The sequence below is a fragment of the Hemitrygon akajei genome, unplaced genomic scaffold (genome assembly GCF_048418815.1).
Source record: "Hemitrygon akajei unplaced genomic scaffold, sHemAka1.3 Scf000197, whole genome shotgun sequence".
Lineage (NCBI taxonomy): Eukaryota > Metazoa > Chordata > Chondrichthyes > Myliobatiformes > Dasyatidae > Hemitrygon > Hemitrygon akajei.
In genome coordinates, this window is record NW_027332082.1 from 228,024 (window position 1) to 244,913 (window position 16,890).

A 16,890-nucleotide genomic window follows, 5' to 3' on the forward strand; every position below is an offset into this window, starting at 1 on the left:
AAGTATCCTCCAACCTGATTGTATGAATATTGACTTCTCCTTCCAGTAAACAAATTCCGACCCCCACCCATTTCTCTATTCCCCACTCTGAACTTCCATTTCTGCTGACCGGCCTATTACTTCCCCCGGGTCCCCTCCTTCCCTTTCTCCTATTGACAACTCTCCGATTCTTTATTCTCCAGCCCTTAACCTGCCCATCACTTGACTTCACCAATCACCTTCCACCTCCCCTCTTTCTCCATCCCGACCTTTTCATTCAGATCACTTCCCCTCCTCCTCAGGAATGAAAAAAGGCTCATGGTCCAAAATGTCGACAGTTTACTCTTTTCCATACATACTGCGTGTTGTGTTGAGATACTCCAGCATTTTGTGTGTGTTGCTTTGGATTCAACGTTCATGCCAAGGGGCTGGAGACTACCCAGTCGGTATATGAGGTGTTGCTCCTCCAGCCTGAGTTTGGCTTCATCATGGCGGTAGAAGAGGCCATGTATGGACGTGTCCAAATGGGAATGTGAAGCAGAGTTGAAGTGAATGGGAACCGGGAGATCCTGTCTCGAAGAAGCGGTCCCCCAATCTGCGTCGGGTCTTGCCGATGTGGAAGAGCCGCAGCAGGAGCACCGGGTGCAATAAATGACCCCAACCGACTCACCAGTGAATTGTTGTCTCAACTGGAAGGACTGTTTGGGGCCCTGAATGGTGGTAAGAGAGGAGGTGTAGGGACAGTTGTAGCACTTACACTGGCAAGGATAAGTACCAGGTGGGAGATCTGTGGGGAGGGACGTGGGGACCAGGTAGTTGCGGAGGGAACGATCCCTGCGAAAAGCAGAGAGGGGTAGAGAGGGAAAGATGTGCTTAGTGGTGGGGTCCTGTTGAAAGTGGTGGAAGTCGGGGAGTATAATATACTGGATCCGGAGGTTGGTGGGGTGGTATGTCAGGACAAGGGGAACTGGGATCCTGTTGTGGTGAAGGGAGGATGGGGTGAGGGCCGAAGTGCGGGAAATGGAGAAGGTGCGGGTGAGAGCATCATTGATGACGGCAGAAGGGAAACCACGATTCTTAAATAAAGAGGAAATTAGAGATGTCCTGGAATGGAAAGCCTTGTCCCGGGGGTAGATGCAGCGGAGACCGAGGAACTGGGAATAGGGAAAAACATTTTTGCATGTGGCTCCATCCCAGTTTCACTCTGCCTCCTCCTCCAGCTGCCTATCACCTCTCTCATCGTTCTGCCTGCTTCTACTACACATAGTGCTTTACCTTCTTTACCTTTCCTCCCTATCACCTCTCTGCTTCCCCATCCCCACCCCTTGATCTTTCCCTTTACTACTTTTTCACCTGGAACCTACCAGCCATCTCTTTCCTACCCTACCCCCACCTTCGTTATAGGGCCTCTGCCCCCTCCCTCTCAGTCCTGCCGAAGGGTCTCGGCCCGAATCGTTGACTGTTCGTTTCCACGGCTGCTGGCCGACCTGCTGAGTTCCTCCAGCGTGTTGTGCGTGTTTCTTTGACCCCAGCATCTGCAGAGTATTTGGTGTAAAATCCCGCTCCCCATACTAACACGGATTATATAGACCAAAGAACAAACCGCCAGAGGAACTCAGTGGGTCGGGTGGCATCTGTGGAGGGAAATGGACCGTCAACATTTCGGGCCGAGACCCTCCCTCTGGACTCAGAATGGACGGGAAATAGAGAAAAGAGGTGAGGGGTCGGGACGGGGCAGTAACTGGGGAGTCAGTGAATCCAGGTGACGGGGAAGTGGAAAGGTGGAAATAGTGACAGAGGACAGCAGATGCGTGGAGACCGAACGGGATCGAGGAGTGGATAGAAATACGTTGCTAGGAAGGGAGAGCAGCCGCCATCTTGCTGACGGTGTTGGTGCTGCTGTTTCTCACTTGATGTTTCCGTGTTCCTGTCCAGTGAGGCCCCGGAGGAATGTGATTAGGAATTAGTGTTTATAAAAATAGAAGCGACTTCAATGAAACCTGCACAAATCGGCTGGGAATTGTGGATCGGACCGGGATGTGAATCAAACCCGTAACTCTGAGAACCGGGGGATGGAGAGATGGGGACGGGAAGGTACAGCAGGAAAAATCAAAAATGTAGCTGGTGTAAGATGCGGCAGGTAGTTCGGGCAGCGTGTGAGGGGCGAGGAGCAGAGTCACCGGTTCAGGTGGGAGACCCTCCACCCGTCACGTGATCCAGTTTCTCGCTCCCATTTCAGACGCAGATCTGCAGTATCTCAGGTTTTCGCTTCCGAGGCCCCGCCCCCGTTTCACCGTTTCCGGATGGGCGGGGTTTTCGTTCCGTTCTCTGTTGAAGCGGATCGTCTGCTGGGAGCCGGAGGAACGATCGCTGTCTGTGGGACAAATTGATCAAGTTCTCATCGGTGAGTATTGAGGCCGGTCACTAGGGGTTGAACGCAACTGACAATTTCACATCGGTGAATACTGAAGCCGATCCCGGGGGAGGGAAACCTGATGTTGGGCAGAGAGTCCCGTTAACTTCCCTGAACTGGCGGCCTCGTCCGACTTCCTGGACACAACCTGTCGTGGTCGGTCCGGGTTATGGGACCTTCACACCGAACCGACTGAGATGAGCCGCCGCTCAGCCCCCCGTGTTCTGGTCCCAGGAGCGGGATGAGGTGTTGATGCCGAGACTGAACCCATCCATTAAGATGTACCTGGGGAACTTTACCTCCATCACCCTGCCCGGTATCGGATCCAAACTTCACCTGGATCGACGCCTGGGGTCGATAATTGCTTTACATATTTCCAGCTCGCTGGAAGCGGCCGTTCGGCCTGTTTTGTTCTTGCAGACTCGAGGGTTAAACAGAGTAATCACACCCTCGGGAGACTCCTCCATGTGTATGAGTAGTTCCATCTTTCCCCGTTCAGACAGGACAGTGAGATCCAGATCTCTCACGTCCTCCCGGGGGGCTGGGAAGTTTACATCCGTCTTCTTTCCATGACTACGACTTGTCAAAATACTGACAGCGTTTCCCGATATCTGGCCCTATTAATGCAAGAATTAAGTATTTTTTTCATTTACCTGAGTTTCTCTGAATTGTGCACACTCCCTCCGGAATTTCCAAAGAAGCAACCCAGGCTGTCTAATATTTCCACACGATTGAAATGGGGAATCTTTGTTTTGTTTTCCATGTACAGAGGTAGAGTGAAGATCGTGTCTCCGGTATTCTCCACACAGATCAATACATTGCAGTGGTACATTGAGGTAAAATAAATCATTCTGGTTACAGAGAAAGTGCAGTGCAGGTAGATGTGTGCTGCAAGGTCACATCGATTTAGACTGTGAGGTCACGAGTCCACTCATCACGCTGTTCGCTTCTAACAGCAGAATGGACACCGTCCTTGTGCCTGGTGGAATGTTTCTGTTTTATTTTCTCTTCGCCCCTATGGGGCATTAGAAATGAGAATGTCCAAGGTTGTGAGGATCTTTCATTATGTTGTTTGCTTTACTGTGGTAGTGAGAAGTGTAGACAGAGTCCACGGAGGGGAGGTTGGTATCTATGATGTGCTCAGCTGTGTCCACAGTTCTCCGCTATTTTATTCAGTTAAAGGAAGAGCAGTAGCCATACGAATATATGAAGAATCGGGATGGAATACTTTCTGCTGTGCATTGAAAAAGTGTGTAGAGTAGAAAAGGACATATACCAAAGTTCTTATTGTTTGTTTTTTGATTTGTTATATTGGAATCTGTTATCTACTAGTGCGTACTATTATTTCAGGGTCTGTGTATTGCGGCAGGAACATCAGAGATCGCCCTTCATCCCATTCTCCCATCTGGCTCCATTTGCTCATCCCCTGCCGATCTGGTTCAACCTCTGCCCGGCCTGTATCTCATCATCTCAATGAGAAATATCAACCATCTTGTTCAACCTCTGTCCGGCCTGTATCCCACCAATGATTATTCATCAACAATCTTTCTCCTACCGTTGTCTTCATTGTGAAGTATTTTGACTTACTGAGTTATTTCTGAATTTTGTTTTTGTTACCAGGAAATACCAGAGAATTTGTTGAATGCAGCACAAGGAAGTGTAAAGGCAGCCATTACAATTTTAGCTTAAACGTTACGAAATGGAAAAGGAGGGAATATGGTGTTGAAATAAATATCAGCCATGGTTGAGTGGTGGAGCAGAGTTGAGTTACCATGCAAAGCGTGAAGTGTCCGGATGGGAAGATTTCTATGGCATGTTGATAAAATTTTGGTGAGGGTCAAAGTATATCTGGCAAAGTTCTTGTTATTTTTGCTAATTCTGTCATTTTAGAATCTTTTGTACAATAGTATGCACTATTCATTCAGTACCTATGTGTTGCTGGAGGAACATCAGTGATCGTCCTTGATCCCTTCTGCCACCTGGTTCCATCTGCTCATCTTGTTCAACCTCTGTCCAGTCTCCTCACACCCCCCAACCCTGCTTCAGTGATGTACATCAACCATCCGGATCATCCTCAGTCCGCCTTGTATCCCACCTCCTCAATGTTATATATCAGCAAACTTTCCTCCAACCCTTGTCTTCATTGTGAAGTGTTCTTTTGTACCTTCGGCCTCGCTGAGTCATTTCCAGAATCGGTTATTGTTAGCTGGAATGCCGGAGGGTCATCAGGTCCCAGTTCTGTTGTGCATTGGTGTGGAGGTGCTAGTTTATGAACAGTGACGGGCTGACACACTGCCGCATTTTACTGGCACCAAAGAGTACTGGGAGAATTGGTACTTGGGCTATAATCCTGTGATCAGCGTTCCAGCCATATGGAACTGTGGATGATTTAACTTTAACATTGGATTGTGCTTCTACAGATGGGGCTGGATAGTCGTCCTTCTGCAATGAAGCAGATATTTCGAGCAGCTGGACATTGGTTGTGGGGAAATCCGGGATTGTGAGATGGGTGGGGGACGATGTGTGAGACTCTCAGGGTTTTTAAATGACAGGTTCAGCTGTTTGACCCTGTGAGGTTGGGAAGTGGATATCACAGTTTTTGATCCAGGTAAAAAGGACGCAGGAATCGAGCTGCTTGGACTTTAGAGGTGTTGAGAGAGTATTCCTGGTCTGGGATCAGATGGGTTTTTTTTCTGGAGTTCCTTTGGAAGCAAAGACTGCTACTGAGGAGAAGATGGGTTACCAGTCCATCCTCACAGGGAGAGGCTATGAGTAAATGTGTTGATCTGTGTTTACACCAATAGAAATAGACTCGTGAGTTTTGGTGTTCAAACTGTGTTTGGAAATTCCCGCCCCCCCCCCCACTGTCACCTGTCTGTCACTCGGTGGAAATCAGGCAGAATCTCACGTTGCTGGAGATCTGCACTAAAAACTGTAAACGTTTGAAGTCATTCTGACAAAACATTATTAAACTGAATTGTAAAGTTTGTTCCTCTCCCCCCAGGTGTTCCTTACCTGCTTAGAGTTTCTGGTAATTCCAGTTTCTTTTTATTACATTCACCCTGGACTGGTTTATATTTCCTGAAATGGACCTGTTTTAACCTGGGAATGGAAATGACTCATCTGTGATAGTAGAACATTAAAGAAAGCACAACTTTTCCCTGCGAATTATCCTGGTACCAATTTGTCTGTTATTCCAGGAAATGTGTTCAGTGCAGTTATTGCTAAGAAGGTTTACAAGAATAATCACAGGAATAATTGGCTTTATGTATGAGGAGCATTTGATGGTTCTGGACCTGTGCTCAATGGAGTTCAGAGGGTCGAAGGGGGTGGTGGTGGGGGGAAGTGTGGTAAGTAAACCTACTGAATGCTGAAAAGCCTGGATACAGTGGTCATGGAGAGGATGTTTCCATCAGACGGAGTGTCTGTAATCTTACAGCACAATCTCAGAATAAAAATGCTTCTGTTTAAAATTGAGATGAGAACAAAAATGGCCAAAAGCTGTCTGATCTGTAGAATCTGTTGCCGCAGAGGTAGGTTGATGGTGCCATTGAGTGTATTTATGACAAGATTACATATTCATGATTGCTAAGTCACTTCAGGGTTGCAGGAGGAAGGCAGGAATATGGTGTTGGAATCAATCTCAGACATGTTTGAGTGGTGGGGAAGACCAGATGGATCGAATCACCTAATTCTGTTCCTGTGTCTTATGTCTTACCAGGACTGTATGATGGCTCCTTCTTATCCCATATCGTTCTGTGATGTGTGAGGTTTCAATAAAAGGTTGTTCACTGAGATCATTACATCTGCCTTCAAAGTTTAAATGTTTTTAGTAACATTTAGTAGAAAAGTTTGGTCCTCCTTTTTATTGATAATGTACTTCATTATCTTTCATGTTAAAGTTAGACCTGCGGTGAAAGATTTATTGGAAGAAAAACCCAACTGGAAGCAAACCACAGCTGAAGACGAGGGGACAGCAACAAGTGTACCAGCCCGGGGATTGAGAGAATGAACTGGAGAGGACCCATCTGACTCGGAGATACCAGGATTTAGTTAGGACAAAGTTTGGTGAGTCTCATTTACTCAAATACTGGTCCTTTAGACATTACATACCTGTACAAAGGAAGGTAGGAAATAGTTGGAGTGAGACTGAATGTGCCCAGAAGTAACAGTTATGCCTCTGTCAGACCCAGTTCCAATCACTCCAGGTCGGGTAATATGCTTCGAGCAGCACAGTCGTTTAAAACCAGTCCCTCTCACTCACAGTGTTTACTCAGTTCTAGATCTTGCATCTCCTGAAGTAACTTTTGGTCAGTTCTGAGTGGGGAGAGGGAAAGAGAGGAGAGTGTTTATACTGACTGTCTTTCAAAAAGAGCAATTGTTTGAACTTGCTGCAAACTCTCTACCCATACCCTATACTTTCTCAATTAAATTATTGACCTAGATGACGAGTAGCAATGGGCATAACCCCAGGGAACGTCACTAAGTTCGGGACTCGAGTTCATGAAACAGCCTCTCACCCTCTGCCTCCTACCAATCATCTGCTGGCAGACCCTGGGGCTCTGTAACAAACTCAATGTTAACAGGAAGATTAGTCAGTAATTAAGATGAAGACAGAATTGTGGCCTCCTGAAAGGACACGTGAGCTGAGCTGTCTGATTCAATGGACCAGATCCACCCTCGTTGACAACGTAATTTACCCCTTTCCCACCCACCCATGTCATGTTACTTCCGATCACCCACAGTACCCCAACCACCCTCCATCCCCCCAGTGGCCCCACACCCTTCTGACCATTCACCCCACACCGACACATAGACAGGACCCCTTCACCCACGTCCACCCTCCCAGCTTGGGGAATCAGAGCAAACTGATCCCACAATCTCGACTCAGTGCAAAACTAAAAACCAGGTATGCAAAACTGGAGAGCCCGGAGCCTCCAGCTGTCCGGCTCGGGCCCGGCCCTTTCCCACTGCAACCAGCCCTTGATTTACACAAACCTGAGATCAACACCTTTCTCACGTCATCTGAACAGGAAACACCCCGGCATTAGCTGCGGTTGACATCGTCCTGCGAATTGCAGTAGGTCTCCTTATGCGGTCAAACTCCCCGCTGTCCGAAATGGGGACCGGAACACGACATGGTCAAACTCCCCGCTGTCTGAAATGGAGACCAGAACCGTACGTGGTAAAACTCCCCGATGTCCGAAATGGAGACCAGAACCTTACCCGGTCAAACTCCCCGCTGTCGGAAATGGAGACCGGAACCGTACGCGGTCAAACTCCCCGCTGTCGGAAATGGAGACCCGAACCGTTCGCGGTCAAACTCCCCGCTGTCCGAAATGGAGACCTGATCCGTACCCGGTCAAACTTCCCACTGTCGGAAATGGAGACCAGAACCGTACGGGGTCAAACTCCCCGCTGTCGGAAATTGAGACCGGAACCGTACTCGGTCAAACTCCCCGCTGTCGGAAATGGAGACCGGAACCGTACTCGGTCAAACTCCCCGCTGTCGGAAATGGAGACCCGAACCGTACGCGGTAAAACTCCCGGCTTGGAAACGTAATTGCATGGTGGATTTGTTCGGTGACATGTGAACATATGTGATTAACGACCCTGCAACAGCGGACTGAATAAATATTTAGTCTAACAATTCTAATCAGACACACTATCTCCTCGCCTTTCTCTCTCTCCCCTGGCTACTTACCACCTCTCCCTCACCACTCCCTCCTCCCAGTCCCCCTTCATCATCCAGCCCTCTACCCCAGCCCTTACTTTTTCTCCCTCTCGCCCTCACCGTCTCGCCTCTCCCTCACCCCTTCCTTATCATCGCCCCTCTCTATCACCCTTTCCTCGCTTTCTGCTCTCACCAATGTCTCTACTCCTCTATTAACAAATCGTACTCTTCTCTCGTCTCTCTTCATCTCTTCACTCTCTCATGCCTGTTTTAATTTCTCTCACACTCTCTCCCCTCTGTCCATCTGTTTCTCTTACTCTTCCATTCTCTCTCCTATCCCACAATCCCTGTCTCTACCCCTATCACTTGTCATCCCACTCCCAATCTCAGTCACCCTCTGTCTTCCCCTCTCCATCTCCTTCTCTCTCATGCACCCTCTCAACTCACTCAAACTCGTCTTTCTCACCTCTGCCTGTCTGTAACCTCCTCCATTTTTAACCCTCTCCCTCGCTATCTCTTTCCCAATGTCCTACCCTCTCCCCCTCGCTCTCCCAAGCAATCTCCCTGTTGGCATCCGTATCCCACACTGTCTTCTCCTCTCTCTCACCCTCTAAATGCACCGCTCGTCCTAAGCGTTCCCCCTCTTCGCTCTCTCTCACTCTCTCTCAACACACCCCTGTTCCCCTCTCCCTTCCTCCCTCTCTCTCTCTCTCTCTCCTTCCCTCCCGTCACACCCCGCGCTCTCCACCTCATCCCATACTATACATACATCAACAATACTGAAATGGCAAGTGCCGTTTGTAACTGGGATATTTCTGGGTTCCAGATCCTCGTTAATGGTCTTTGTATATGAGGATCAGCAGCATCCTGGGGTCCGAGTCCATAAGGCACTCAGAGCAGTTACGCAGGTTGACTCTGTGGTTAAGAAGCTTTCATCAGTCATGGGATTCAGTTTAAGAGCCGAGAGGCAATGTTGCAGCCATATAGGACCCTGGTCAGACCCCACTTGGAGTACTGTTTTCAATTCTGGTCGCCTCACTAGGATGTGGAAACCCTAGAAATGGTGCAGAGGAGATTTACAAGGATGTTGCCTGGATTGGAGAGCAGGCCTTATGAGAATTGGTTGAGTGAACTCCGCCTTTTCTCCTTGGAGCGACCGAGGAGGAGAGGTGACCTGATAGAGGGATACAAGATAATGAGAGGCATTGATCGAGTGGATAGTTAGAGGCTTTTTCGCAGGGCTGAAATGGCTAGCACGAGAGGGCATAGTTTTAAGGAGCTTGTAAGTGGGTACAGAGGAGATGTCGGGGTAGTTTTTTTTACGAAAATGGTGTGCGTGGAATGGGCTGTCGATGGCGCTGATGGAGGTGGAAACGATAGGGTCTTTTTAATATACTCCTGGATGGCTAGATCCGTAGAACCAAAGAACACTACAACACAGAAACAGGCCTTTTGGCCTTTCTTGGCTGTACCGAATCATTTTTCTGCCTAGTCCCACTCACCTGCACCTGGACCTTATCCCTCCATACCCCTCACATCCATATACCTGTCCCAAGTTTTTCTTAAATGTTAAAAGTGAACCTGCATTCACCACTTCATCTGGCAGCTCATTCCACACTCCCAGCAGTCTCTGTGTGAAGAGCCCCCCCCCCCCTCCCCGCCATGTTCCCTTTAAACTTCTCTGTTTTTTTTTTCTCCCCTAGCCTCAGTGGAAAAAGCCTGCTTGCATTCACTCTATCTATACCCACCATAATTTTATACTTTTATACTCCTCTATCAAATCAACCCTCATTCTCCTACGCTCCAGGGAATAAAATCCTAACCTATTCAATCTTTCTCTGTAACTCAGTTTCTCAAGTCCCGGCAACATCCTTGTAAAAGTTCTCTGCACTCTTTCAACCTTATAGTATCCTTCCTGTAATTAGGTCACCAAAACTGCACACAATACTCCAAATTCGGTCTCAGCAATGTCGTATACAACCTCACCATTACATTCCAACTCTTATACTCAATACTTTGATTCATAAAGGCCAATGTACCAGAAGCTCTCTTTACAACCCTATCTACTTGTGACGCAACTTTTAGGGAATTATGAATCTATACTTTCAGATCCCTCTGTTCTACTGCACTCCTCAGTGTCCTACCATTTACCTTGTATGTTCTACCTTGGTTTGACCTTCCGAAGTGCAATACCTCACACGTGTCCGCATTAAACTCCATCTGCCATTTTTGCAGCCCATTCCTGCAACCCTCTGCAATCTTTGAAAACCTTCCTCACTGTCAACTACACCTCCAATCTTTGTATCATCAGCAAATTTGCTGATCCAATTTGCCACATTATCATCCAGATCATTGATATGGATGGAAAAGAACAATGGACCCAGCATTGATCCCTGTGGCACACCACTAGTCACAGGCCTCAATTCAGCGTAGCAATCCTCCACTACCACTCTCTGACTTCTTCCATTGCGCCAATGTCTAATCCGATATACTATCTCTCCATGTATACCTAGCAAATGAATCTTCCTAACTAACCTCCCATGTGGGATCTTGTCAAAAGCCTTACTGAAGTCCATGTAGACAACATCCACTGCCTTCCCTTCATCCACTTTCCTGGTAACTCCCTCAAAAAACGCTAATAGATTGGTTAAACATGACCTACCATGCACAAAGCCATGCTGACTTTTTCTAATAAGTCCCTGTCTATCCAAATACTTGTAGACCCTATCTCTTAGTACTCCTTCCAATAATGTACCTACTACTGATGTCAAACTTACCGGCCTATAATTTCCCGGCTTAATTTTTGACCCACTTTTAAACAATGGAACTACAAGAGCACCTCCGGCACCTGACCCGTGGATATCGACATTATAAATATTTCTGCCAGGGCCCCTACAAATTCAACACCAGTCTCCTTCAAAGTCCGAGTGAATACCCTGTCAGGTCCAGGGGATTTATCTACTCTGATTTACCTCAAGAAAGCAAGCACCTCCTCCTCTTCAATCTGTATGTTCCATGACCTCCCGACTTGTTTGCCTTGTTTCCATAGACTCCATTCCAGTTTCCTTAATAAATACAGATGCAAAAAAAAAACATTTAATATTTCTCCCATTTCTTTTGGTTCCATACATAGCCGACGACACTGATCTTCAGGAGACCAATTTTATCACTTATTATCCCTTTGTTCTTAACATACCTGTAGAAGCTCTTAGGATTATTCTTCACCCTGACTGCCAAAGCAACCTCATGTCTTCTTTTAACCCTCCTGATTTCTTTAAGTATTTTCTTACTCTTTTTATACTCCTCAAGCATCTTATTTCCTCCCTGTTGCATGTAAATGTTATACATATATCTCTTCTCCTTTATCAGAGTTCCAATATCCCTCGAGAACCAAGGTTCCTTATAATTGTTCGTTTTGCCTTTAACCCTAACAGGAACAAAAAAAAATCTGCACTCTCAAAATTTCTCCTTTGAAGGCCTCCCAATTACCAATCACATTCGTGCCAGAGAATAACTTGTTCCAATCTACGCGTTTTAGATCCTTTCTCATTTCTTCAAATTTGGCTCTTTTTCCGGTTTATAACTTCATCCCGAGGACCAGATCTATCTTTATCCATGATCAAGTTGAAACTAATGACGTTATGAACAATGGAAACAAAGTGTTCCCCTACACACACTTCCGTCACCTGCCCTAACTCACTTCCTAATAGGAGATCTAATATTACATCCTGCCTAGTTGGTATATCTATATATTGATTTAGAAAACTTTGCTGAACACATTTCACAAACTCTAACCCATCTAGACCTTTAACAGTATGGAAGTCCCAATCAATGTGTGGCACTCCCACACATTTTAGACATCCTCTTTTAGACATCCTGATTTACTTCTTATGTGTTCTCTTGCATTTCTTATGCTCCATAAGAAACTGCCTGCCTATCCCTGTTATGCAACTCCATTCATTTTGTGCTTCACCAGGGTCTCAATATCTCTTGAAATCCATGTTTTCCCTATAGCTTCTATCTTTACCTTTTATTCTGACAAGCACATACCCGCTTTGTACTTTCAAGATTTTACTTTGAAGGTCTCCCATTTACCAAGCACACGTTTGCCATAAAGCAGCCTGTCCCAGTCCACAGTTGCCAGATCCTAGTGTTGATTCCAGGTGTTGATCCATGTCCTGAACACATCCACCTTTCCTACGCTGCTCCTTGTACTGTACTATTCAGGGCTCAGCATATTCACTGCACCATGCTCAACGTTTTTATTCCTGACTTTGTCTGAGGACTGAACAATAACTGTCTCCACAACCTCTCCACTACCATTCAGGCTCCCATTCCCCCTGCAACTTTAGTTTACCCCCACCTACCCCACCTCCCAGCATGCAGCTCTATCACCCCTTTGACTTTCCTCTCCCAGATCAATAAAAAGGACGTTCAGACCATGTACAGGCAGAGAGGAATAAATGGGGCACTTATGAACTACATGAAATTCAAGTGAACTCTTATGAAAGAAATAAAAGAAGGCATGAGGTTGCCCCAGCAGACAAGGTGAAGGAGAATCCTAATGGATTCTGCAGATATGTTAAGGGCAAAAAGATTGCAAGGGAAAAATTAATCCTCTCGAAGATCAGAATGGTAATCCATATGAGGAGACAAAATAGATGTGGGAGAGTTTTTCCTCATCCGTATTTACACAGGAGATGGACACAGAGTCTATAGAAGTGAGGTAAAGCTTCATGGACCCTGTACAGATTACAGTGGTGGAGGCGTTTGCTGTCTTAAGGCAAATTAGTGTGGATCAATCCCCAGGGCCTGACAAGTTGTTCCCTGTGACTCTACGGATGACAAGTGCAGAAATTGTAGCGGCCCAAGCACAGATATTTAAATCATCCTCAGTGACAGGTGAGGGACTGGAGGATTGGAGGGCAGCCAATGTTGTTCTGCTGTTCAAGGAAGACTCTAAAAATAATCTATCAAATTGTACATTGGTGAGTCTGACATTAGTACTGGGAAAGTTATAGGAAAGTATATGCAGGAACTGGATAAAAGTATTTGGATAGATGTGGACTGATTAAAAATAGACAGCATGGCTTTGTGCATGGTAGGTCATGTCTAGCCAATCTTATAGAGTCTCTCGGGGAAGTTATCAGTGAAGTGGATGAAGGCAAGGCAGTAGATGTTGTCTACATGGACGTTAGGAAGGCACTTTGCAAAGTCTCATATGGGAGGTTGATCCAGAAGGTTCGGTCACTCAGCATTCAAGACGAGATAGTAAATTGGATGAGACACTGTCTTTGGGAGAAGCCAGAGTGTGATGTCAGATCACACCTTGGCCACTAAAGTGATCTCATCTGAAATGTTGTACTACACCCATTGATGGATTTTGTAAATCTTTTTACAGGTTAAAAACGAGAAGGAATTTGTCTTCAGGAATCTCAAACACGGCACGCCAATTTTGCTGTCTCTATTAGATATTTATAAAGTGGAGTCGTCCGTCCTTCCTGCTCAGACTGTGGGGAGGGATCCACTAGGTCATCTGGCCAACTGTCAAGCCGGTCATTTTCCACAGGAGAAAGGCCGTTCACCTGCTCAGACATTGGGAATGGATTCACTCGGTCACCTCAATTGAAGTTACATCAGCAAATTCACGCTGGGCAAGAACGTTCACCTGTTCTTTGTGAGAGAGGAGATTCAGTCGGTTATCCCACCTGTGGACACAACAGTCAGTTTCCATTGGGCAGAGGCAGGTCATCTGCTGAATTTGTGGGGAGGGATTTACTCGGTCATCTCACATAATGGCTCTCCAGAGAGTTCACTCTGGAGAGCAGCCGTTCACCTGCTCGGACTGTGGGAAGGGATTCACTAAATTAACTCCCCTACTGAGACATCAGTCAACTCACGCTGGCGAGCGGCCATTCACCTGCTTAGACTGTGGGAAAGGATTCACTCGGTCATCCAGCCTACTGAGTCATCAGCGAGTTCACACTGGGGAGAAGCCGTTCATCTGCTCAGTCTGTGGGAAGGGATTCACTCACTTATCCACCCTACTGAGTCATCAGCGAGTTCACACTGGGGAGAAGCCATTCACCTGCTCGGACTGCGGGAAAAGATTCACTCAGTCATCCAACCTACAGAGTCATCAGCGAGTTCACACTGGGGAGAAGCCGTTCACCTGCTCAGAATGTGGAAAGGGATTCAGACAGATAGCTCACCTACTGAGTCATCAGCTAGTTCACACTGGGGAGAAGCCGTTCACCTGCTCAGAATGTGGGAAGGGATTCACTCACTCATCCCATCTTCAGGGACACCGGCGAGTTCACACTGGGGAGAGGCCATTCACCTGCTCGGACTGTGGGAAGGGATTCACACAGTCATCTAGCCTTCAGAGTCATCTGCGAATTCACACTGGGGAAAGGCCGTTCACCTGCTCAGAATGTGGGAAGGGATTCACTCACTCATCCCATCTACAGAGACACCAGCGAGTTCACACTGGAGAGAGGCCATTCACCTGCTCGGACTGTGGGAAGGGATTCACACAGTCATCTAGCCTTCAGAGTCATCTGCGAGTTCACACTGGACAGAGGCCGTTCGCCTGCTCAGAATGTGGGAAGCGATTCACTCGTTCATCCTACCTACTGAGTCATCAGCGAGTTCACACTGAGGAGAGGCCATTCACCTGTTCCGAATGTGGGAAGGGATTCACTCAGTCATCCCACCTACAGAGTCATCAGCGAGTTCACACTGGGGATAAGCCGTTCACCTGCTCAGAATGTGGGAAGAGATTCACTCATTCATCCGACCTACTGAGTCATCAGCGAGTTCACACTGGGGAGAGGCCATTCACCTGCTCGGACTGCGGGAGGAGATTCGCTCAGTCATCCAACCTACAGAGTCATCAGCGAGTTCACACTGGGGAGAAGCCGTTCACCTGCTCAGAATGTGGGAAGAGATTCACTCGTTCATCCGACCTACTGAGTCATCAGCGAGTTCACACTGGGGAGAGGCCGTTCACCTGCTCAGAATGTGGGAAGAGATTCACTCGTTCATCCTACCTACTGAGTCATCAGCGAGTTCACACTGGGGATAAGCCGTTCACCTGCTCAGTCTGTGGGAAGAGATTCACTCAGTCATCCCACCTACAGAGTCATCAGCGAGTTCACACTGGGGATAAGCCGTTCACCTGCTCCGTCTGTGGGAAGAGATTCACTCTGTCATCTAACTTACTGGTACATCATCGAGCTCACAGTGGTGAGAAGCCGTTCACCTGCTCAGAATGTGGGCAGAGATTCACTCTGTCATGCAACCTACAGACTCACCAGCGAGTTCACACTGGGGAAAGGCCGTTCACCTGCTCAGTCTGTGGGAAGGGATTCACTCGGTTATCCCACCTACAGAGTCATCAGCGAGTTCACACTGGGGAGAAGCCGTTCATCTGCTCGGTCTGTGGGAAGGGATTTACTCACTCATCCACCCGACTGAGTCATCAGCGAGTTCATACTGGGGAGAAGCCGTTCATCTGCTCCGTCTGTGGAAAGAGATTCACTAAGTCATCCAACTTACTGGTTCATCATCGAGCTCACACTGATGAGAAGCCATTCAACTGCTCAGAATGTGGGAAGGGGTTCACTCAGTCATCCAGCCTTCAGAGTCATCTGCGAGTTCACACTGGAGAGAAGCCGTTCAGCTGCTAAGAATGTGGGAAAGGATTCATTCAGTCATCCCAACTACTGGCACACCAGTCAGTTCACACTAGGGAGTGGTCGTTGTTATGAATCCTTAGGTTTCGTTTGCTGTGGACTGTTATTTTATAAGAGAGAGAGAGAGAGTCTGACTTGCAACTTGTTTAAGTCGTTCGCAGCTTGTTTAGTATTAACCGAGGACACAGACACTCAGAGTCAGGCAGAAACGAAGGAGTGGAAATGGAACAGTCGACAGAAAGGAACTAGTAGCCAAGGGTCACTATTTGTGACTTTCCTATGCCCACAAGGGTGGGTTAATTATCGATTCGGCATAAAGTACATCGAATGTGTGGTGGTCATCTCGTTTGATCCATGAGAGTGGATCTGATTTGGGGTATCCTGTGAAGACCACTGATGCGTTACCCCTTGTCTGGGTGTGGTGTGGTAATACACTTGAAGACAATACGCCTTGTGACAAGTCACTTTCGGTAATCATTTGTATGTGGATTTGGAACGACGGTTAAAATCTACAGCGACTGTTCTCTCGTTTTACCACCGTGGAACCTATGGAATTCGACATAATTGCCTTCTCTCGACATTTAACCTGGATTACAAATATCTCTTTCATCACCTATTCCATGAATGAACTGAACTTTCATACATTACCAAGCCTCGATTCCCCTAATCTCAATAGTTTGGGAGTTAAATTTATACACACATATACACATTACCCTGTTAACTTTTGTTTATCTTGCTCAAGTTTCTATATAATAAGTAGATACTAATAAAGACAGTGGTTTTTACATAAAAACCAGACTCCAGTTTGAACTCTATTGCCGCTTGTTTGTTTCTAAAGTGATATGGTTCGTAATAAAATTGGGGCCTGCATCCGAAATATGTACTCATTTGGGGCGTATTGATTGATTTATTATCGATTTCATTGGGGAAATCCCATTTGATTTATTTGTGTGTGGAAAATCAACAGCGGATGCTGATAGGATTGTGGAAGCGCCAATCTCTGAGGCATTAGATGACGCCAGAAGTATTGAGTTGTTGAGTATTGCTAGAAGGTTAAAACTTGCTAAGGTGAAATCGACAATGAGGAGGGCACAGATGCAGAGGATAATAGCTGAACATTATGTATC

The 16,890-nt window shown here is 46.8% G+C and overlaps 1 protein-coding gene across 1 annotated transcript; it reads left to right on the top strand.

The window, feature by feature from the left end:
* Positions 1–2,336: 2,336 nt before the first annotated feature.
* LOC140724365 (uncharacterized) lies at positions 2,337–16,556 on the top strand. The gene is made up of 5 exons (XM_073038812.1): positions 2,337–2,383; positions 3,162–3,228; positions 6,114–6,175; positions 6,295–6,460; positions 13,468–16,556. The coding sequence occupies exon 5, from the start codon at positions 13,862–13,864 to the stop codon at positions 15,755–15,757; it is 1,896 nt and encodes a 631-aa protein (XP_072894913.1). The 5' UTR covers positions 2,337–2,383; positions 3,162–3,228; positions 6,114–6,175; positions 6,295–6,460; positions 13,468–13,861; the 3' UTR covers positions 15,758–16,556.
* Positions 16,557–16,890: the final 334 nt, after the last annotated feature.

Bases quoted from the DNA above. Each gene is read 5' to 3' on its own strand.
- LOC140724365 (XM_073038812.1), top strand. From the start codon at position 13,862: ATGGCTCTCCAGAGAGTTCACTCTGGAGAGCAGCCGTTCACCTGCTCG.